The 21,797-nt window shown below is 39.5% G+C and overlaps 2 protein-coding genes across 3 annotated transcripts; both read right to left on the minus strand.

The window, feature by feature from the left end:
• Positions 1–1,375: 1,375 nt before the first annotated feature.
• On the minus strand, positions 1,376–7,932 carry LOC129373135 (cytochrome P450 1A1). Its single transcript, XM_055050910.1, has 8 exons — positions 7,868–7,932; positions 7,212–7,522; positions 5,735–6,343; positions 5,018–5,141; positions 4,835–4,924; positions 3,312–3,435; positions 3,142–3,228; positions 1,376–2,719 (listed from the first exon to the last, which is right to left on the minus strand). The coding sequence occupies exons 2-8, from the start codon at positions 7,500–7,502 to the stop codon at positions 2,437–2,439; spliced, it is 1,608 nt and encodes a 535-aa protein (XP_054906885.1). The 5' UTR covers positions 7,503–7,522; positions 7,868–7,932; the 3' UTR covers positions 1,376–2,436.
• A 3,578-nt stretch (positions 7,933–11,510) lies between these two features.
• Positions 11,511–19,420, minus strand: tmc2b (transmembrane channel-like 2b). Of its 2 annotated transcripts, XM_055050762.1 has the most exons (21): positions 19,346–19,420; positions 19,180–19,221; positions 18,935–19,067; positions 18,608–18,874; positions 17,993–18,154; positions 17,530–17,620; positions 17,369–17,450; positions 17,182–17,288; positions 16,995–17,093; positions 16,231–16,373; positions 16,002–16,149; positions 15,631–15,825; positions 15,367–15,546; positions 14,671–14,829; positions 14,422–14,550; positions 13,958–14,025; positions 13,514–13,753; positions 12,968–13,090; positions 12,640–12,718; positions 12,417–12,540; positions 11,511–12,334 (listed from the first exon to the last, which is right to left on the minus strand). In XM_055050762.1, exons 1-21 carry the CDS (start codon positions 19,389–19,391, stop codon positions 12,120–12,122), a joined length of 2,832 nt encoding a protein of 943 aa, XP_054906737.1. In that variant the 5' UTR covers positions 19,392–19,420; the 3' UTR covers positions 11,511–12,119. The 2 variants fall into 2 exon arrangements, with proteins under 2 accessions (XP_054906737.1, XP_054906736.1); XM_055050761.1 differs by having other exon boundaries at positions 17,993–18,151; positions 18,608–19,067.
• Positions 19,421–21,797: the final 2,377 nt, after the last annotated feature.

A 21,797-nucleotide genomic window follows, 5' to 3' on the forward strand; every position in this document is an offset into this window, starting at 1 on the left:
TTGGGACATGATTCAATCAAGCTGAAACTCATGGAGATGGAGAGTGTACATAAATATCATTTTTGAGTCTTTCTTTACAGATTCTCAATTAGACTTATGTGTTTGAACTTTAACTGGACCTTGAAAGGGAGCCTCAACCCAGTGGTGGAAATTAGCACCCGCCATTGGCTGATTGACAATTTGAACAGAAAAAAAAAAAAGCTGCATTCAGTTTGAACTTCTGTAAAGGGGAGGACTGACCGTCTGGAGTCCAGACTGATGTATTTACTGTCCATATATGGACCCTATGCTGTCATAATTTAACAAAAAATACACAGGAGGAGGATGAGAGCGACGTGGCCAGGGACAGATTGAGGAAGAGTTCAGGTTCGCTGCTGCCGTCCGGTAAGAAGGAGTGAAAATGTTCATAAAGAATTTTTTTTTATGCAGGCAGGAAGGCAGGTATGTGTGAGGGGGAAGCTAACGCTAAGCTCCAGATAGTCAGAAAAACTAGAGTAACACCAGAATGATGATGATGATGATGATGATGATGATGATGATGATGATGATGATGATGATGATGATGATGATGATGATGATGATGGCCCTTGGAATTAGTAATGAACACGTAGTAATGAATTACTAGATATTCTAGTAATAATTGTTCATTTTGATAGAAAATGTAGTAAGTAAGGGAAAACAAAACAATGAGAAAACAGCTATTGATACAATTTAAAAATATTTTAAAAATGTCTCGACACATCTTTAATAAATACTATCAGGGAGAGTTGTTGTCAAAATTTGGAAATGTTCAACATATGATTGCAAGAATGTCAGGGTTGTGTAGTTAAAAGTTTGCCGTTAGTAATTACTTAAAATTAACTTATTGCACTGTAACCCTGTTGAAGTGTCCATGCTTTATGTTAAATTATTCTCTATATGTACATCAGTGGTAAACTTGTCAGTAAATTGATTTTCATAGAGTTAAGAATAAATCATACATTTTCTATAATTTGCTTGTACTTGTGGGGTTTGTAATCAAAAAAGAAGAAAAAACAGTGGCTGGTGAAATGTCTGAGTGGACGATAAAACATTTTCTCCACCAGCCACGATGACTGACCTGAGTGAAGTTGGCTCCCCCACCTTCTTCAAATCAAACAAAATGGATGTCAATCAACTTGACTCCGTTTGTGCTGCTTTGGCTTTGAAGATATTAATGAAATGTTTAAGGTCACAAGGTCAACCTTTCTTCCAGAATTTTTCTGTGTTCAACTGCATTTATCTTACCATTAGCTAGACCACCTTTACTGCCCCATTATTTAATCAAGACAAACGAGTCACAGATTATGAGAAAATGCATTTTCTTTATTTCAGAAATATTTTTAAACATGATTTTAGTTATCAACCCTGCCTATCACATGCGATGTGTTTATTAGTGCTCTGTTAACTCTTAAAAAGTAAAATGCATACAGTCACCCTTAAAACAAGCGAACCCAGATTAATGCAATGGTTATAAAATGCACAAGTGTTACAAGTCACTAAACATTTATAACTGTTACATAAATTAATGGGAATCAGAAACTGTTGAGCTACAAATTTCTGTGACTGTCAACAAGGAAGTGATTACAGATGCAACGCATCATCATCAATCCCTGTGAAACAGCTCATTCATTGGTTGACAGAAGTCTGCGCCGGTGAAATGCATTCTCCACAGAGTCTAGGAAAAAAACAAAAGAAAAGAAAGAAAAGCTTCAGAGTACAACACTTTTCTTTTAAGGATAATTCGGCCCTGCTTGGCTCTTACTCAGACATGAACTCCAAGGCTTCTGTGAGTCCACTTTATTGATACTAACTTGCCTAATTTCACATTTCATTGCCATCTTTATAGTCGACTGAGACTGTTAGTAATTTAAGAACGTGGGAGGTCAAGAGAGAGCGAGACGGCTTGGAAAGAGGTTGAGGACAGTAATATTTAAACAGTAGCTTTTAACTATAAGAGAAGATAAACTAGTTCATGTGTATGACGTAAAGCAGCAAAAAGCGGAAGAGGAGCCAGAGACATGACGTAGGTGAAAGGATTGCAGCAGTTTAAAAGCCGAAGCAGGACAAAGAGAAGGGGGAAGAACCTTGGCTGAACATTTTCAGGCTGGAAGCACCAATCACCGTTCTGTAAAACGGTTCCCTCCTCTCCCCCAGTTTCTAAATAATAAGTTCATGTAAAGGCTTTTAATGAGGGACTGGTGGTGCTTCTATTCTTTTTTATTTAGATGGACTTTAAGTACTGGAACATTTTCAATTTATACCAATGCAGTTTGCTTGACCTGAACATCTAAATGAATGGCGTGTTTAATAGAGAAACTGCTCCTTTTTAGGTTTTTTTAAACTAAAAATAAACTCCAGTCTGTGAACGGTAATGATAAATCCACCGTCTCTGTGGACTTGTGACGTCCAGAGTGTCTAAAATCTGGGGGAGACTGTAATCCTGTACGGACGTGGTTTCATGGTCAGACCAAAGTCTGTGCTGAGATCCAGCTCCTGTCCGGGAGCATTTTCAATCCGCAAACCGTGGAGCAGCGTAGTGAGAAACACAAACATCTCCAAACGTGCAAATCCATCCCCAAGACAGCGTCTCTTCCCCAGGCCAAAGATGAGAACCTTCTCCGTCAGCTCCTTGTTCAATTGTCCAGACGGGCCCTGGAAGCGGAGTGGCCGAAATGTCTCTGGATCACCCCACAGATCCCTAGTGCAAAATGAAAAACAACGAGAGTTCTGCAGTTTACAAAATCATTTAATATGTTCATACTTTTCCACATTTACCAGTGTCACACAACCACAAAGTTCAGTCTTTCAGTGGAATTTTATTTAATAGAACAACACAGACATCATATGTCTAGCAGGAATAGGAGCCAAATCATCTGAAAAAAGAATGGTTTAGATCAAAGTAGGAATGGCCTAGTCAAAGTCCAGACATACAGGTAACTGAGTCTATACAAAGGCTTGAAAACTGTTGTTCACAAACACTGTCCATCCAGTCTGACTGGAGTCTGAGTTTGTCAATAGATGCAAAGCTTAACGAGAAATATCCCAAAAGAAAATGCCTACCTGATCTGGTATAAATCATGTTTAAACCATCAATCAGTGTCAATGTTTGTGACAACTCACACATCGTGATTGACTTGATACTGGTTAATGAAGACACACGTGTCCTTTGGGATGAAATATCCATTCAGGACGGTGTCTCTGGTGGTACTGGAAATAAAGGAACACATGAAAGGTTCCTACAATATTAATGCTGAAACCAAAATAAACTGCAGCCAAAGCTCAAGTCTTACCAGTGAGGGATGGTGAAAGGAACATAAGAAGAGTGACGAAACACCTCGAATATGAATGCTTCAGTGAAGGGCATGTTGGGCTTGTCTGAAAACCTGGGAAGTCTGGCTGAGCCAATGTGTTCGTCTTAAAAGAAGAAGAAACAACAGATCCAACTAAATACTTACAGTAAACGAAGATCTTATTGTACCATCTTTATTCTCTGTTCTATTTAGTTATTTAATAGACTTGCCACTATTTTTGAAAACATGTAATGTCTTCCTAAAGTCTTAGTATCCCTTGATCCTTTTGCCACATTACCAACACAACATTTAGTTTATGTATTGGGATTTTAAGCAACAGACAAAGGAATAGTTTTCCACTTTGCCTGTGGCGAACTGGATTTCTGCAGCTTTCACTCAACTATTACTTTTTTCTGTGTTCTTCCCTCCATGTTTACGTTACTGCAAGACATGCACAGTGCAAGATACTGAGTTTTTATATTGACAGATAATCACACCTGAGATGTCCTGGTGCCATATTGTGTCCATTCTCGGATGATAGTTTGAAAAGCTCTCACTAAGAAAGCTTTGGATATTGTTTAGAATCTAGCCTCACTTCAAACATTGTGTTGACCCATCACATGAAATTCCAACAAAACCTATGAAAGTTTAATGGACATGACAACTTTGCAGTTGACTGAAGATTATAGGACTAAGGACTTACTTGTTTTCACTTCATATCTTGTTTTCATTCTAAATATTCCTGGTTTTGCAAATAAGGTGTCCAGTTCAGCTGCAGTCCATCCTTACAAAGAACAGCCTTTCAGCCCATTCCCTCCGATGTTTTAGCTGAGTTAAGGAACAATGGTAAATTATGATTGTTCAGAGCCTTGCGTGTAACTGCCTTTGTGTCTCTCTTGAACTCTCCAACCCTTGTCCTGTTCTGATTTATCCTGTCACCTCTTAGCATCACCCCCTCCCTTCCTCTCACTGTGAAAATGTGACGTGCCCCAGGACATTCGGCACCGGTTCAGTCAGTCTGCATCAAAAGTAACTCCTGTGTCAGCAAAACTTGGTCTGAGCTTTTGGGGGTTTCTCAAACACCACAAAAGCTGTTTTGCTTCGATTTTCTTCATAGTTCACAAATGTCATGCTACTTTCATAAAGATTATTTATTATTTTTATCTGGATGGTAAATGTTTGATGTTCCTTTGGGGCTAACTCTGATATTGATCAGATCGTTATTATTAGGAAATATTGCAGTTTGATTTTTGTCTCTGTAATAAACCCACAGACACCAACTCAGGCTCATTAGTGATGTGCGACTTGGATTCATTAATGAGCAACCTGCTATTTTTGGACAGTAAAACCCTGACTCATTCATGAGAACAGACAGCCTCACGCTATTAGCATACTGTACATTCTTTCTGTTTTCATAGACTGCGGTCACACTGACCAAGGCAGTTAGGGTTTCAGTTTTCATCACAAACACACCTCAGCAACTTAGATCTCGATATTGGTCCTATCAAGAGATATAACAATACCTATCTCCTGCTGTACTTTGTCCTGGATGTCTGGAAACTTGATGAGGTACAAGAGGCTCCACTGTAATCCAGCAATGATGGTGTCAAAACCTTTTGGAGAGCACAAAATGCACAGCTGCATTAAAATGAGGGCGCCTTTTTATGCAGTGATGCCATTGGCGTCACTATGCTGCTTTGTCTAACCTGCTCCAAAGATGTCTATGACGGTGTGGATGATCTGAGAGTTAGTAAGCAGAGATGTGTCCCTGTTCTCTTCCCTGTCTTCACAAAGTGCGATCAGAGCATCTGTGATGTCCCGGATGCAGTTCTGCAACCACACAAACAAAATGTGACAAAAACCTTCATGACATGATGTCCTGAGATTGTCGTCAGCATCATCACAAGGGGAGGGGAGAATCCATCTTGTTATTATGTATAAAATTAGGACCGAATTTTGAGTGAATTAATTAGGGACAAAATGGTAATCAGTCATAGTGGGACGCGTGTCTTCCACTAGGTTGGTAATTCCTAATTAGAGTGTGTGCGAACATTTTAGCCACTCTGCACAAGAACAAAAGTCCGTCCCAGGGGACTTGTTTGTTATTTTTTGGCTACAGTGGTCGGTGCCGTATGTGTGCAACGGCAGATTAAAAGATTGAGATGCAAATAAGTGGCATAATCTAAAGGAAACTAGACATACACACATGCAATGCCTAAACTTACGTAGGACTGCATTCAGTACTTATTGCATGTAAACAAGTTGAAGTAAAGATGGGAGTAATCACACTCTAAAGTGCACAAAACCTCAAGACACTAATCTACTCAGAATTTGTGAATATTTTAGCAGATGTGAACTCTTTTCCCCTTTTTGTTTTTTCACAATACATTTCTTGTTTTAATCTGGTTAGCAGGCTTCTTTACCTTATCAAAGGTGTTTATGTGTTCCTTGATTCTTTGCTTCATAAATCCGTTCATCCTGTGGATGTACTGTACCATTTTTCTCAGAGACGAACTGGGAAAGTAACGAAACACTGGGAAGAAGTCAGCCAAATTCCCTGCTGCGAAAAGTTTCAGTACCTCGTTGTTGATGTTCACAATGGTGAGAAACTCATTGTCATTGTGGTCATACCTTCTCCCAAAACACAGGGCACACACCACATTTGCCACCGAGGTCACTAAGGATATTGCGGGATCTATGCCCATCATCTTGTGGTTCTTTGCAGCTTCTTCCCGAATCACCGCCACCATCTCAGCAGCCTCGGTGCACACCTGCTCCTCCAGGAGGCAAGTGGCCCCCGATCCCCTCGGCTCGGCTTGGGAGAAAGACCTTAGGGCGTTTTTGCACAGCTTCTTATGAAGCAGCCACGCAGGTCCATACTTTTCACTGAAGGTCATGCTGGTCCCATCAGCCACGGCGGAGAAAGTGAAAAGTTCAGGTCGTCCAGCAAAATCTTCTCCCTGACGAACCAGCGCTTGCCTGATGGTGGAGTACCCACTAAGGATGACCACTGTCAAAGAGCCGAAACGCATCTGAAGCAAAGACACACACAACGCCAGTCAGAAGTTCATATGCATGCATCATGTGCATGAATACTGAATTAATTTGGGACTTTTAAAGGTGAATTTTATGGAATGAATACAGAACAAATGATGTCAGTCAATTTAAAAAGAAAAAATGTCAATGATCTGGATTATAATCAAATTTTACAATAGTTTCTCAGATTTTAGTCATTCTAAATGCTTAATTTGAGAGTTTAAGCCGTCTGACTCAAAGTTTAGCCCTCAGAAGGAAGGAAATTTGTTAGAATGTTCAAGAACAGTGAAGCCTATCATGAACAACATCATAGTCACTGTTCAAACTGTTCAAGTCGACATAGATTTCAAGCCACTTAAGAACCTTCTGCACAATCAATACCTTCAAAAAGTGAAATACATATTCATGCTTTGGAAATGTTTCAAGATCAAACAAGCCAAAATTTGACTGTTTATCCATTGTGACAATAAGTTTCTTCGCAGGAGTCAAGACAAGGCTCTCAAACCTGTGCAAATTTTACCAGCTGTTAGGCATAGCGGTGGTGTCATAATGCTGACGAGTCTGTTCTGCTGTACCAATCCATGGTACCTTCAAATTCTTTAACCCTTATGCTAATTTATTTACTCGCAGGGTTGTGAAAGAACCCAGTCAGTATTAAAACAAAGCCACTCTGAATTACAACAGAACTAATAAATCCACATGCACGTCCGATTCTTTGACGTTGCATCGTCGGTTCAACCTGGAATAAGAATCATTTAAATTGAACTATATCACAAGAGGGTGAAACTATCTTTAGAATTCTTGGATATGATGAGCGCCAATAATATCATAATAAATTATAATCCAGACACGAACTCACCGTACCTTAAAAACATCTCCGTACTGCAGTCCGAGGCGAGTCAGTGAGAGATGCATCTGGTCCCCCACCTGAAGCAAATTGCCAACAAGGGGCCAAGGTTTGGGGCCTGGAGCATTAGGGAACTTTGTGTTGTCCAAGTGGGAGTCAGGGTGGTAGGAGAAGAAAAATCTATGACTCTGTTTTACCTTGATAGCCATCAGTATGAGGGTGAAAAGACACAGAGCAAGTGTGACACTGGAGAGAGGTGCGCTAGAGTTCTCTTTGGCTGACAGATATTCTGACAGGAACAGCCCCATGTTGTCAAATCAGGAACATGCTGAGTAGAGAGAGAGCAGAAAGTGAAAAAAAAAGTCTAAAACAGAAAAAAAAAAGTTATGTTTCAAAGTTTGAACAAAGAGAGTGAAAGAAAACAAAGACAGAAAAAAAAATGCAGGGAAAAAGTCATCCAAATAAGAACTCCTCCAAGGCTTCCTGCTTAACAGACTGGAATCAATTGGATCAAACCCACAGCGAAGTTTAAGGTGCTGTTCCTATGATCCACCTCTGAGCATGGACATGTAAAACTCATCCAGACAGTTTCTGCGCGACTTCACCAGCGGACCAACTAAAACATCATTGTGAAACATCTGCACTTGAGAAATACTGTGAGGGGAAAACTCACCGCACTGTGGTCCTCTGAGGCTTTTATGTGTGAAAACTGAACCGCTGAGAGACGAGAGACCCGACGCAGACCAGAAAGAAGTTTGTAATTTGATGATGTTGTTATAGGGGAGGGTTTGATCAATTGCACAGGGACCTCCCCGTCTGCAGAGCAAACTGCTTCCCTCTGAAAGGGTTAGCCTGCATGCATGAGCTGCTGCTGTTCAAGATGCATAAATAAGGGCTAAGATGAGTGAAACATTTATGTTTGGGCCCTTTATCGGGAATGAGCGCATGCATTTTAATAAATAAATTTTTGGCGAGTTCCGCGCTTGTTCCTTCTACCCGTCGTACTTCATATGTTTGTGAACATTATTGTTCTTATGTTGACAAGGTCACATGTCTGCATTATATAAACCTTTGAAAACGCTAAACACGAGATCGTTACTTGAATTATGTCGTTCGCGAATTGTAATTTGTGCAGTTTGTCACAAGATGGTGCTGTTTGTCATTTTACATCTGACAGAGCTCTGTTCAATCCATCGAATGAGAAACTAAGTTAGACCTGAGCATGATCCAAGTAGTGGCAGCATAGTGCTGTGGGAAAGCTGTTCAGAGCTTCTTTCTTTCTTTTTTTTTTTTTTTTTTTTTTTGATCAGATGGGATCAAAACTAAGCATTTTTATTATCCACTGGAACAGGGAAGCTGGTGTCTTTGAAAGAAAGTCTGTCAGAGGCTGAAAAAGTGCTTACAACTGGGATCTTGGTGCACTTTACTGTAGTATAACTACCCTGAGCATATAGAGCCTGAGATATGAAGGAAAGTTGTTGTTGTTGTTTTTAACCATCAATCAGGCTGAAGTCCAGACCTAGAAGGAAAAGAAAACAGATTCTCCGAGTCAAATCTGACTGAGCTTGAGCTATTTGGGGGTGAAAAGACAGTTGTAGTGGGAGAATTTGGTAGAGGCATATCCCAAAAGACTTGGAGTGCAGAATAATCAAAAATAGTTACATTTTTGATTTTTTTTTTTCATTAAAACAATTCCATTATTTCCTCTCCACATTAATATTAACCACTACTTTGCACTATGCGACATATAATTAAAATATATAATTGAATATACTGATGTCTGTGGCTATAATTTAAAGTGTATGAATAGTTTAATTATACTGTGGATTGTTGACACTAATTTCTTTTCATTATGAAGCTGCAATGCCCTCTGATAAAACCTTTTAATTGCATATTATTATTTCAAATGAAGACTGCTACATCTGATTACAGTGCCCATATTTCTTTCTTTGCTCTTTATATTTGTACATTTTGTAATTTCTGAAACAAACTCACATTTCCTCCTTGTTTTGTTTGCCTCTATGAGTTATTTCACATTTTGTCCCAGTCTTGTTCTCTCACCATTCACCCCCCTCTATCTTCTGTCTCGGCTTGTGCAAACTGTCACTTTACCTCAACTGCAGGACGCCCAACACTGTAAGCTCCAGCGACAGCTCCTTTGACCTGCTGCCCCATCGTTCTCTCCTGCTTTCCTCACCAGCTCTAGGGATGGGAAGCCCACAAACTACACTTGTAGTTTTTTGCTTTATGTTTTCTTTTATCTGCTTCAAACAAATCTGTCAATTCTGTGAATGTACTTGACTATTTTTTTCTTTGACAAGAAGCGCACTCTCTTATCCAATCTGACTGAACTTCAGCTGTCCTGAGATGAAGAACAGGCACAAATTTCAGTCCGTAAATAAATGTACAAACACAATTAAGACTCTAGAAGCCTTGCAGCTGTAACAGAAGAGAAGGATAGTTCTATTAAGTATTAATGAAACCAGTTGTCCCTTACACTCCACTTAGCTTAAACACCACCGTATAACAAACTATAATTAAACAGATTAAAGTTCAAAGTTGTGATATGAATAACTGTGAAAAACAGTTAAAAGGCTATATTTACTTTTGCAAGGCACATTGGACAGAGGTATAACTTTTATTTTGTCTGCAGTGACAGTGACTTCACTGTGGTTTTACCGACCAGTTTCTGACCAGTATAAATCTTTTGGGTCAACCAAAGTCTGTTCTCCGTGGTTTTAAGTGCAACTCACTCTACAAAATATTTCTACTACCATGTTAGCTTTTAGGGGGTTTTCTAAGCAAATTTGATCTCTGCTCTGGCGGTACGTTTTGTCCTGGCCTGCCCTCATCTCCGTACAAACTGGTGCCACTCTACTGTTGAGAGCCGGCCTAATTCTCTGGTGCCAGCTGCAACCTTTGACCCTTATGGTGTCAATGCTGTCCTGATGCCAGCACTTCCTCTGGCACTATTCCCGCAAGTAGATGAACGCACATGGAGTGCAATTTAGGCTTAAGAGGGACATTTGGAAAGAAAACAGCCGACTTCCATGTTCTCATTCTTATTTTGAGAGACAACAATAAGGAACAACTTATTGTCACTACTGGAAATCTGAGTCAAGTGGAGAGAACAATATGAAGAAAACATCCAGAGATCATTGCTGATTACATTACGGTAAATGAAATGCTCTCAGTTTCAGTTTTAAACTGATTGTACATCAATATGTCCTCCAAGTTGAATGATAACAGGAGCCTCACTCATCACTTGTGCAGAACAACACAGAAGAAAATCTCTGATGTGTTTTCTACTGATCAGAGATTTATCTCCCCTTCAGTTCCCATAAGATCTTCCTGCAGACATGCCTCTCTGTCCAACAAAATCCAGCGTCCAAAGCACTTCTATATTTCAGCCTACATCTATAATGGCATGTCTTGGAAGATATGTTCAATTGCAGATAATTCTTTGGTTTGAATGTATTCTTGGACTAAATATGATGGTAAAAACTGAAACCGCTCTCCATTTTTAGCTTTTTGGCCAACACTTTTAGATTGTGGGTCAACAATGTAAAATAAGCCCAGATCATGATGCTACCACCACTGTGTTTGAGTAATGTCAGTGACGTTTTGGTAATGATAATAATACCTTGGGGATTATTAACTAATTTTGAAGTTTACTTGCATCAGATTGGCACATTCCCTGACAAGGTTTCAGAAAGCTTTCGTCAGCTTTGGATATTTCATTTGATATGGAGCATACAGAAGATTATTGTCACATCTGGAACAATTAATAGTTGTAAAAAATTCTGCAGCTCCTCTTGTGTTGTTATAAAATGGTCTAAAATTTTAATATTAGCTAAAATGATACATGTACTGTGTTGGTTAACAATAACTCGCTCCATTTAGTCTGTTCCCATCTTGGGAATCTTCTGCTACAGTTTCTGTTCTGTGTGTTTTTAATAAATCTTTGGAGAAAAAAAAAGTCTTTCTTGAGATCCTTTTGGTCCTTTATGATTTTGTCTAAAGACGTGCAGATGAGCAAATATTACAATAGTCTTATAGAGCAACTGAGTTTTATTTGATGCTAATAAGATTCACTCAGTGATTTTAGATGTGTAGCAAACAAAACTAGATGCTGAGATTCAATAAAGTGGTGCTTCAGCCAAACATTAATTTAATATTGCAAACTTGCATAACCAAGGTATTGCAGCATGTTTGTTTTACTGTTGAACTGCAAAATAATTGCTACATTAAATGTGGAAAAACTTTGAAATAATTTATTGCAGCCTTAATTTTTTTTTTTTTTTTTGATTTTTTTATCACAGTAACCTGGCATTTTGACAGAGATGTGTATATGCTTTTGAGAGTCATGTGTGCTAATGAGACTAATCAGGTGAAAGGACACAGGAAACAAGATAAGAGTAATCGAAGACATTTGGAACAATGACAAGCGACAAAGCAAACCAAATGGTGAAACAGATCAGAAGCAGGGATAAGAAACAGGACAAAGTACAGCAGATAGTAACACATGTTTATCTAGAACTAGACAAACTATGAGAACATTAAGTTGATGAGGAGGGCAGAATGCATTCACTCTTTGCATTTATTTGTCTATCATTTGTTTCATTAATTGCTTTGCTGTAATTCAGGTTCATATATTTCAGATCATATGTTTCCATTGCATTCTAGAAATCTGCATGGTAGTAACAGCCCACTAACAATATCTTTAAGTCAGTATGTAATGAATTATTATAGCTAGTTCTTTTATTGCATTTGTTTAATCAATATTTCTACAATTTACAAATGTACAAAAGTTTGTATTTAATAAAAAAGTATAACACTCCAATGACAACAGTTCCCTCTGGTGACTGTGAAAGTGATGCTACCATTGCTATTTGTGGTGAGCCATTTAAATTTTGTTTTGTTGTTCATCTTCTTTGAGCCGCTCCCCGTCCTCTGCCTCTTCCAGGCTCTGGCTGAGGCGACCTCATGTTTCCGGGGGGGCCCCCTCTTGGCCCAGGGGCCCGGGTCACGGGGCACCTGGGGTTCGGGGCAGACAGTGATTCCTCCTTTTGCACTTCTACTCCTTTCCCTGCCGTGCCTGGCTTTGTTCTGGTTGTTCTACTCTTATCAATTGCAATATCTGGAAACACAAATAAAGCAAGAACAAAGTAAATATATCCGAATATATGCAATAGGTATGCACATCAAAAAGTTCAGGGTACCAAGCGGTTTCTCCTCAATGGAAGCTGGCGCAAGAGATTTGTTCGGCATCAGGTCTTCCAAGTCTTTCATCACTTGATTGGTGCTGTCTTTGTTGTTCCTGCGATTCTTCTCATCATCTCGAGCCTGAAATTTTAACCAGTTTAGCAGACAACAATGCTGATGGCTGGACAAAACAAAAAAACACATCAGGAAAAAAGTAAACAAGAGCACACTAATACCCACCATCTGCATCTTCTTTTTCAAGTCAGTATTTGCTTGTTGATATGCTTTTGACACTGTGTTCAAATAGTAGATGGCCAATCTGTGGATCAATAAAAGTTTTTAAACTAAAGATTGTTGCAAATAACATGCTAGCCTAAAGTTATAGATAATTACACTGTAATCACAAAAAATAGACAGAGGTCATTTTTTAAAATTTTATTGGTTTCCCTAAGTCTGTATTTTGCCAGTTCATCCGTGTCAGATTATATGTGCAAAATAAAAGTACTCCAAGTTATATGTATTTGAGAGACAGAAAACAGCGTTCCATTTATATTCAAAGTTTACTTACATCATAAGAAGGATTGCAGGCATGATGAGCCCAGGGTTGCTGACATATGTAAAAATGTTCCCAATAAAAGCTGGCATAGCATGTATAGTGTCTATTACCACATCATACATCTTGTCTTGGCCACTGGAGAAAAACAATGAAATAGTGTACAATGGTTCAACTGTTCTTTAGATCAATGGCTAAATAAGCAAAAAAATTAAAATATTACCTATGTGGGAAAGTTCAGGATTGCTCTAAATAACTATCATTGCTTCCTGATTTACTCAAAATTCAGATTTGCTGCTCCCAAAGGCTGAAGCGTGGCAAAGCATAGAACAAGGAATTGTTTCTTACTTAGATCACATTTTTCCTTCCTTTTGATGCTCTTTTTAAACGTTAGCTAGCTGTTGGCCGATTCACGATTTGAGTGAAAAATCAAACGGAGGTATCTAAGAAACTGTCAGGAAAGTGCATACAACCTTAACAGACTGCAAGCAACTCACTCAACTATAATCACAGATGTAACTCATATTTAATTTCTATCCACTGCCCTACACATCTATTTACCTGAAAGGTCCACAGTCAAAGGATGGCGACAGAGTCATCATGGAGTACACAACAGGAAGCAGGCTAAGGAACAGCACCAGCAGCAGCAGGCCCATGTAGAAGTTGTTGGACCGTGAGGCTTTGAAGACTCGCTCATGAGGAACGTTGCAAGCCATCACTGCCCAGGACTGATAATACATTGAGGTCAAGAGGCGCAGGACGTTCATGCCCACCAGACCCGGAGCATAAAATGCGCCCATCCTGTGGATGACACCAAATGTAGGCATATTATTTTAATAAGAGTTTATCAGCTGACACCGAACTATTTATTTATTTAAATAAAGCAAGTTCAGAATAAATATTTTAACGTCGTGCGGTTTTTGACAGGTAACAGTATAAACAGCAAGGAAATCCCAAATGTAAACAAATGGATCTCATCCTAATATATTGATTAATTGAATTTACCATATCATTCCTTGATTAAATATAAGCCCTAGGACATTTCCGCTGATGTCAAACTCTCCATATGAAGGCTAGAATGAACACAACAGTAAGATTAATACATCAACCCGAATTAAAAAACAGCAGGTCAATACACTTTGTATTTGCTGCTCCCTTTGTCACACGGTCTCTGTGTCCCTCCATTCATCTCCCTCTCTGTAATTAAGATCTCATTTCAATCTCAAGTTACCCCTAATGCCAGTCTTGCCAGATGTCACTTTGTAGATCAGGTTCACTTGAAGCTAATGCAAACTTTGCCATGTTTTCTGTGTTTTACAATCACAACTACAGTATTTAACTGAGGAAAGTTGTACTGACTCCTGCATTAAGACAATGCAAATGGGGATGAGTGTGCAGGAACAAACGTAAACAAACTTAATTTTTGGTGAGCTAAACAAGCTAAATTGAAGAGGCATATGAATACTCACAAATCCGGCCTCCAGGTCCCAGCACCAGCAGTAATTGAGAAAGCGGACAATGAGAGCACGTAGAAAGTCACCGACCAGAATAGTCAAATAGGTAACCTGCACATCTGAGACAATTAGCTTCACAAATTCCTGCAGAAGGAAGAAAGGCAAAAGCAAAGAGTAACAAAAATAATCAGATCGACAGTAAGTTATACTTACTGCCTTCAAATCAATATTGAACATTAAACAATGCATAAGGTCAGTGCTGACTTTTCCTACTGCAGTCTCCCAGCAGGGGCCCCTGATGACATCAGCGGGCTCCACATTCTGAGGAGGCACATTCGTGGTATTGTAGAACGAGCTGTAGTTGGCATAGTATTGCTCTAATGCCCATTCAGTCGCGTTTTTGATGGATTTTTCAGTTTCCAGCTAAAAATGCAAGCAAAAAACAAACCACTTTTAGCAGCTTTGTTCAAATTTATGTGGCGTATTGAATTAAATATCTTGTTGAACTTTGTTTTCTTTTGCAAGCTTAATGTGACTACTAAAACAAAGTTGCTATTCTACATTTAAAAACTCCAATTAAATTTTTTAATATGTATTGTAGCATTTTGTTTATTTAATGTGACACATATGTGACTCCTTAAAGTCACCACATCAAAAGTCTACCTAACAGAGTGGCATCACAGTATAGCTAAAGAAACGCTGTGATGTGTGTCTACGTATTTTTTGTGATGGTATGTGATATACCAACACTAATCTGTGATGAAAAACTAGACCTGAACATACTATCCTTGCTGAAATACAAAGTATTTCAGTTAAATACAGGAAAACTTTATCTAAAAGTCTCATCTGAAAATATTTGCACACATTCCAGAAGTGTTTTATTTTTCTGTTGTAGGGAATTTATAATGACTCATGGAAAAATCGCTCTTTATAATTTCTGGTGTCTTTTGTGTGGCATACCTTTGCATTGACCTCATCAAATAGAGCAAAGAGAAATGTGTAAAGATTTCCAAGAAAGAGGGCAAAGATGCGTCCCAGTTGCCATTTCAAGGCAATACGAGGATGGTAGTCTTCCAACTCCGCAATGGTTTCAAATAGAGGAGGACACACAAGCCCCAGCAGTGACATCACAAACTCCACCTGATACACCGGAGGAGAGAGGTTAATTACTGATCTCCTTTCCTACTCTCATGTTCCAATTTTGGACATTACGTGTGGACTTGCCTCATTTTTTTCAAACCATGTGAGCGTTTTGGGGTCAACCTTAGCAAAATCTTGAGAGCGTTTCACCACAAAGTAGATGAGATACCCGCTGCCACCAAGGCTGCACAGGATTAGAAAGTTTGCAAAAACCCTCAGGAAGCGTCGGAGGTGGATATTCTCATCTTTCTGGTTCTCCTGTTCGTCTACAATCGATTCCTAGAAAACAGTGGCATCAAATATACAGTAACTTGTGTCCCACCCAAAACATCAAGTTGATCTGCACATCTCAAAAGACCTAGACACGTTGTCATGTTGCAATCTCTTATTTGGTATTCCAAATTTAAGGTCTTGATGATTTTTTATGTTCCAAAGCTTAATATGAAGATGCCAACCTTGAAGCTGGTCGTAATGGAGGCGTACTTGTTGTCCGCAGTCTCAGGGTTTCCTATCAGATAGTCCCAGCTGGTGAACATTTTCCAGCTGAAGATGAATTCGCCCTCATCTCCCCCGTCTCCTCCTTCGTTTGCGTTTCGAGCCATCCTGAGAAAATAACAGCCGTAAGCCCTCCGCTTCATCCGTACTCCCAAAAATGATCGTCCAGCACATTAATCCTTTGCATACGTTCTGATGACAACCAACAAGCTGTATCCAAAAATGCCAACATTTGTGAGGAGGTACGACAGAGGGAGTTTGAACTGCAGAAGCCCGATGCTTCGATCGTTGTTGTAGAATCCGTAGAATAAAACGGAGTATTCGCAGAAACCCTGTCGAAGACACAAACATAAACTCAAAAAGCAAAGATACACAATTCTATTGCATAAGGAGATTAAAAAAAGACATTAGGCTCAACCACCAATTCTGATATTATCAACTACTAATAAAAATACTTTTGAATCACTATTTGTGTGATTACTCCTGTGTGATCAGTTAGCACTATATACAGCTTCCTCCAAAGAACTGTGGTAGGAGCAGGAAAGATCTCCTGTAGTTACAGTGGCTCTTTGAAGCCTCTTAATGAAGACACTGTTTTTGTATTACAGTCTCATGATGATGATGTTCAAACAAAAATCATAGTGTTCCTCATTTTGTGAAGAATCCTTCTTGATACAATAATAGCCACAGGGGTAGAACTAGCCTTCCTTATCAAGACCTGATGCTGCTCCCACAACAGATAATGGCAGAAGAAATTAAATTATCCAAAACTTATAGAAGACCTACAAACTGGTAGTTTTGTAGGTCTGAAGACTGGTAGGTCTTCTATAAGACTTTGGAATTGATTTGTTAATCACATTTCAAAGTTTGAAGGCAGTTGTTTTTTTATTTCTTTTGTTAGCTCAGCAAATTGTTTTGCCTTAGATACGTAGGAATGGAGCAAAAATGCTCACCCCAAAGTCAAAGAGGACAGAGAAGTCCATAGCTGTGTCCTGTTCATCTCTGGGGACAGTTTTCCTGGGAATTGAACCATATGGTAGACCCATAAGAACCTAAACGCAAAGGAGAACACAAGGGAGCTGAGAGGATTTATAGTGAAACTCATACTTGCTAACAAGGACTGTGAGGAGAAAGTCCCACCTCAGGGATCACCACCAGGCCAAACATGAACCCAAACAGGACCAGATTCAAGCCATACATCCACCTCAAAAAAAGGAAGTATGATGCGACTGAAGAGCCAAAGTGACCTGTGATTGTGCAAAGAGAAAATCTGGCTCAGAAAGACAGCGGTGGGGGAATTTAGAGAAACTAGATCGTTGGTACTAACTTTCTACTTCCTTTATCTTCCTCTCCCAGGGTATGCAGGCCGTTTTGAAGTTCTCAAAATCCCGATTAAATTTGATTAGTTTCTAGGGGAGAAAAGTTTTTGACAGTTTAACTTCGTTTTCCACAAGGATTGTCTGTTATGCTTAAAGTGTGCTGCTTTACCTTAGTCATCATGACTTTGAAAGCATACAGTCTCCTGCCTTTCCCTTTTCCTAGAGCTCCTTCAAACTTTTCAACAAAATCCTGGGCCTCCCTGTTTGTCCAATCATGGAAAAAAAACATATTTATGAATCAAATTATGCCCTCTATTAAGGTAAAAAAAAAAAAAAAACACTCCACTGGTAATTATAAAAGTCAGAGTAAACAAGATGTACGGACAAGTCTGGGGTGGTTTACTGATTAATGATGTTTTGAAGTCCATGAATTGATTCAACCACAGCAACATGCATTAAACAAGCTCATGAAAAACTTATAGCTTCTCTTCTGTCACGCTTCTTTTTGGGCAAACCTCTCCTCGCTGATCTCTGCACGAAAACAAACCCAGACCTCTCCGTCTCACTCATGCTCTATAACCCAGAAAACAGAAATATATTTCACAGTCAATTGCTTGAGCTTTTCTCTTTACTTGAGCAGCAAGAGCCTCTTCTTCATGCGCCAGGGTTTGTTCCTCAACGTAGCAATCAGCTTCTTCTTTTCCTCCACCTGTTCCTTCAGGGCTGCAATCTCCCCCTCTGACAACGACTCTTCGTCCTCGTCGGAGGATGAAGAAGAGGAGGAGGAGGAGCTGCTGAAAAGAACATAGATGTCTCTTGTGGTGAACTTTGCAGAATTCAGAAAGATTGGTCCCAAATTTCCTCCACATTGGAGTCATTAAGTTTCAACCGCCACAAAAACAACTTTCTGAAAGTTGTTTTGAGATGGGGATTTTTCTTGTGTGTTCAGAACTTAATGAGTAGCAGCATGAAACTATAGGACAGTCAAGAGAGAGCGGGCAAACACCTTCTTTTTTATTTTGGCAAGGAGAAACTACCTTGTTCTTGCAGCTGCTTTTATAGTTCTTGAACTGATGTTAAAAATATTAGCTGCATAGACAAGGAATGTATTTAGGGTATTCATTTTTTTGAAGGTGTCCCTCACTTAATGTTTCTATTGACCTCCATCTATTAGCTTTGTTTGAGGAATATGAATAAGGCTGCATGCAGAAAGCAGCATAAATCAGGCAGAGAAAAGACATTTGCACCTGCTTGTCTTTTTGATCTTCTTTTTCTTGTCCTTACTCTCCTCATCTTTTCCTTTCTTGTTTCCCTTCTTGTCATTATTCTGCTCCTCTTTCTCCGTTTTAGACACAGCTCTCCCAGATTTTTTTCCTCTCCCTTTGTCTTCCTCACTTTCTTCATCGCTCTGCTCCTTAGAACCCTTCTTCCTGGAGGCATTTGATCCTGTTTTTGCTGCTGCCTTTCGTTTCTTTCCACCATCGTCTTCGTCACTGTCCTGGGGTTTGGTTGTCCTCCTCCGTCCTCGTCTTTGAGGGGTTTCGTCCTCATCATCATCATCTGTCTTGGTTGGCTTCCTTCGTCCTCGTCGTCGGGGTGCCTCGTCCTCATCCTCTTCTTCCTCCTCATCCTTCTCATCTTCACTAATATGCTTGGCTTTACGTTGCAACCTTGTTCTCCTGTTTCGACTTTTCCTCCTCGCCTCTTCTGTGAAAGAAAAAAAGCAGTTTATTGTTAGTGCATGAATGCTATAGCAATAAAATATTAGTAGAGTTGCAGAAAAATATGTAGGCGCCTGAAATGATCTTGAATCACTCACCTTCACTGTCGCTGTCAGGCTCAGCGTCCACGTCCATCCCAACTGGAAAAAAAAGGACCAAAAACAATCTAACACAAGTTACAATAAGGGATTCGCTTTTATAATGTAGTACTATCAGTAAATATAAGGGTCTCTAAAGAACAGCAGATTAGCACAAAAATCTCACCATTTTCAACATCCACTATGTCATTGTTTCTCCTCTTTGGAGGCATTTTTCCTGAGCTGTTTTTGAGTTCTTTGTTTCTTCTTCTTCTTCTCCTGTCAACCCTTACATCCAAACTTGAATCCCGTTCATTTATGAGGGAGCTTGCAGGGTCAACATGCCGCTTTACACAACTGCACACATCAGCAGGATCGGGTGTGCTAGAGTTGGAGCCGTTTCAATTCAGGGATTCTTGGTAGACGCTCCAAGCCCATTGGATGACGAAAGGGAGCCAGGGGAGGACACACAGTCTGTCAGACAATGGACCTGTCAATCAAAACGTCAACGGATACTATTCCACAGACACAGGGGAGGATATACAGTCACTAATCCGTAACATTTATTGATTCTCAACAGAAAAAAATTTCACACTTCTCCATATTAGTTCCCTTCCTCTTAGATAATGTCCTCATATTAAAGCTGCTCTGACACCAAGCACTCATGCTTGCCGTTATTTACTTAAAACCCAAGAAAGGGCAAAATGCATTAAAGTTGAATGAAACATGAGGTAATCCTGATCAAGAGGGGAAACAAATAGTCAGAATAGTGCCAGCTGAACAAACAGGTGACGTTTACTCCAGTCAGACTGTGACTTCATTCATAATCAAATATGGGAAAATAGGGAAAATTTTTCATAGTTAAATCAACACTGTGTCAAGCGCTTTTTCTCTGTCTCAGAATTGGCATTAATTTAACTCTTTTAGAGTTATTTCAACAAGAGACTGAGTAGTTTTGACTATTTCAAAAGTTAAAATGATTCAGTCTCTTGTTGAAATAACTCTGAAAGAGTTAAATCAATACCAATTCTGAGACGTAGAAAATACTCTCGACACAGTGTGGATTTAACTCTGCCAAATTTACTGTCAGTTTGCCTTTTAGGCCACAATCTGGAGCTTGAGTTTTTGGTTTCCCAAATCTACTCCAGTATTGTGCTTATAGACGTACAAACAATGCCCTATAATACGCACAAGAAAATCGACTTTACAACCAAAACCTTCATGCATTTTTCATGACAGACCAAAACAAAGCAGTTGGTATTTATGAGGTGGGAGGAAAATGAAATATGGGCTCTAGCAGTTTTGCAGAGACTGAACTATTTGACCTCTTTTCTTGCAAAAATAACCTTAAGTTCAGACAGATTAGACAGAGAGCATCTCTGAACAGTACAACGCACCACTTACCTGCACGCCTTCTCACTGTTCATCAAAGCTGACCTTTTAGAAAATGCAAGCTGGACCAGGACATTTTTTTGTTTGTTTTAAACACACACACTACCTATTTAAAAATGCAGGAGGAAACAGGAGCTGTTGGCTGCTACACAGCTAACAAACAGAAGCAATAAGTCGATGGCTTGCATCTGAAAGAAAAGATGAAGCTTTGGAATTGAGACCAGTCCACCTCCCTCCATATTGTTTTCCACCTCCTACAAGCCTCAAGCACTCTTCTGCGTCAGCCTTTCATTCTTTTTTTAGAGCACATGCATTTGGCGTTGAGACTCATTTACTCGCTCGCACTAAGCAGGACAGCATCTTAAGCTGTAAAATCAGTGTTTGCACAACCCCGGCTCTCTTCGTTACAGCGCTGAGCTGTAGATGGTCATCACCTTACCGGGGAAACCAAGACATCCGGTAATGTGCAATCAGTCAAGGCTAAGTTTCCTGACACATTGTACCAGTCTGAACTGAGACTGGGAGGGAGCCAAAACTTAACCCCAGTAGGAGGGTGACACAGGGGCCATCGGAGATTAACAGTGGTTCCTCCTTTTCTTCTCCTGTAACATTAAGACTTGTCTCCAGCACACAAACAATGCTAATTAAGACCATTAATATGTCTCTTCCAACTTCATTAAAGAATGTGACTGACAGTCTGCGGCTCCTCTTTCCTGATGAGCGGCGGACTGTCAGTCAGCGGATCGCAGATAAAAACAGTGTTAATAATTCATGTTTACTTGCAATGGATTTATCCTGAGCTACGAAGTAGGAGGATTTCATATTAAAGGTCGTCTTACCTGATTGAGACTCTGCACTTTTTCCTCAGTGGGAAACTTCCCAACACACAGCTTTTATTTCAAAACTCAGCTTAGGTTCAAAATTGTTTGTAACTAAAGCTCAAATAACAGTTTCCTTTCAGGTCAGGGTGGAAGATTTACCGACTGTCTTCGTTGCAAAAGTATTCAGACCATGAGAATTTATACATATTTTGCTACAATAAAAAATGTTAAGGTATTTACTGGGATTTTCCAGACCTTTTACAAAACAAAAGAAGTTAAAATGTGCCAATTATTTTTTATTTGTTGATACTGTTCCCTTATTCTACGATGTCTTACAATTATTTTACTATGTGTTATTTGGTCTATAGTGAACGAGGGACATATACGGCACCTTAATAACACGTAAAAATCTAGAATCAGTTTATT

Source organism: Poeciliopsis prolifica, unplaced genomic scaffold (assembly GCF_027474105.1).
Source record: "Poeciliopsis prolifica strain line A6 unplaced genomic scaffold, Auburn_PproV2 SCAFFOLD031, whole genome shotgun sequence".
NCBI classification, from domain to species: domain Eukaryota; kingdom Metazoa; phylum Chordata; class Actinopteri; order Cyprinodontiformes; family Poeciliidae; genus Poeciliopsis; species Poeciliopsis prolifica.

Excerpts from the sequence above, each read along its gene's own strand:
- LOC129373135 (XM_055050910.1), bottom strand. The coding sequence starts at position 7,502 with ATGGGGCTGTTCCTGTCAGAATATCTGTCAGCCAAAGAGAACTCTAGC. Across the intron at positions 3,436-4,834 it reads CAAAGTACAGCAGGAGATAG|ACGAACACATTGGCTCAGCC; the intron begins GTATTGTTATAT and ends TCTTCTTTTAAG. Across the intron at positions 3,229-3,311 it reads CCTTTCACCATCCCTCACTG|TACCACCAGAGACACCGTCC; the intron begins GTAAGACTTGAG and ends CTTTATTTCCAG.
- tmc2b (XM_055050761.1), bottom strand. The coding sequence starts at position 19,391 with ATGCCTCCAAAGAGGAGAAACAATGACATAGTGGATGTTGAAAATG. Across the intron at positions 12,719-12,967 it reads CCTGCAATCCTTCTTATGAT|ATTGGCCATCTACTATTTGA; the intron begins GTAAGTAAACTT and ends ATTGATCCACAG. Across the intron at positions 12,541-12,639 it reads TGAAAAAGAAGATGCAGATG|GCTCGAGATGATGAGAAGAA; the intron begins GTGGGTATTAGT and ends TTAAAATTTCAG.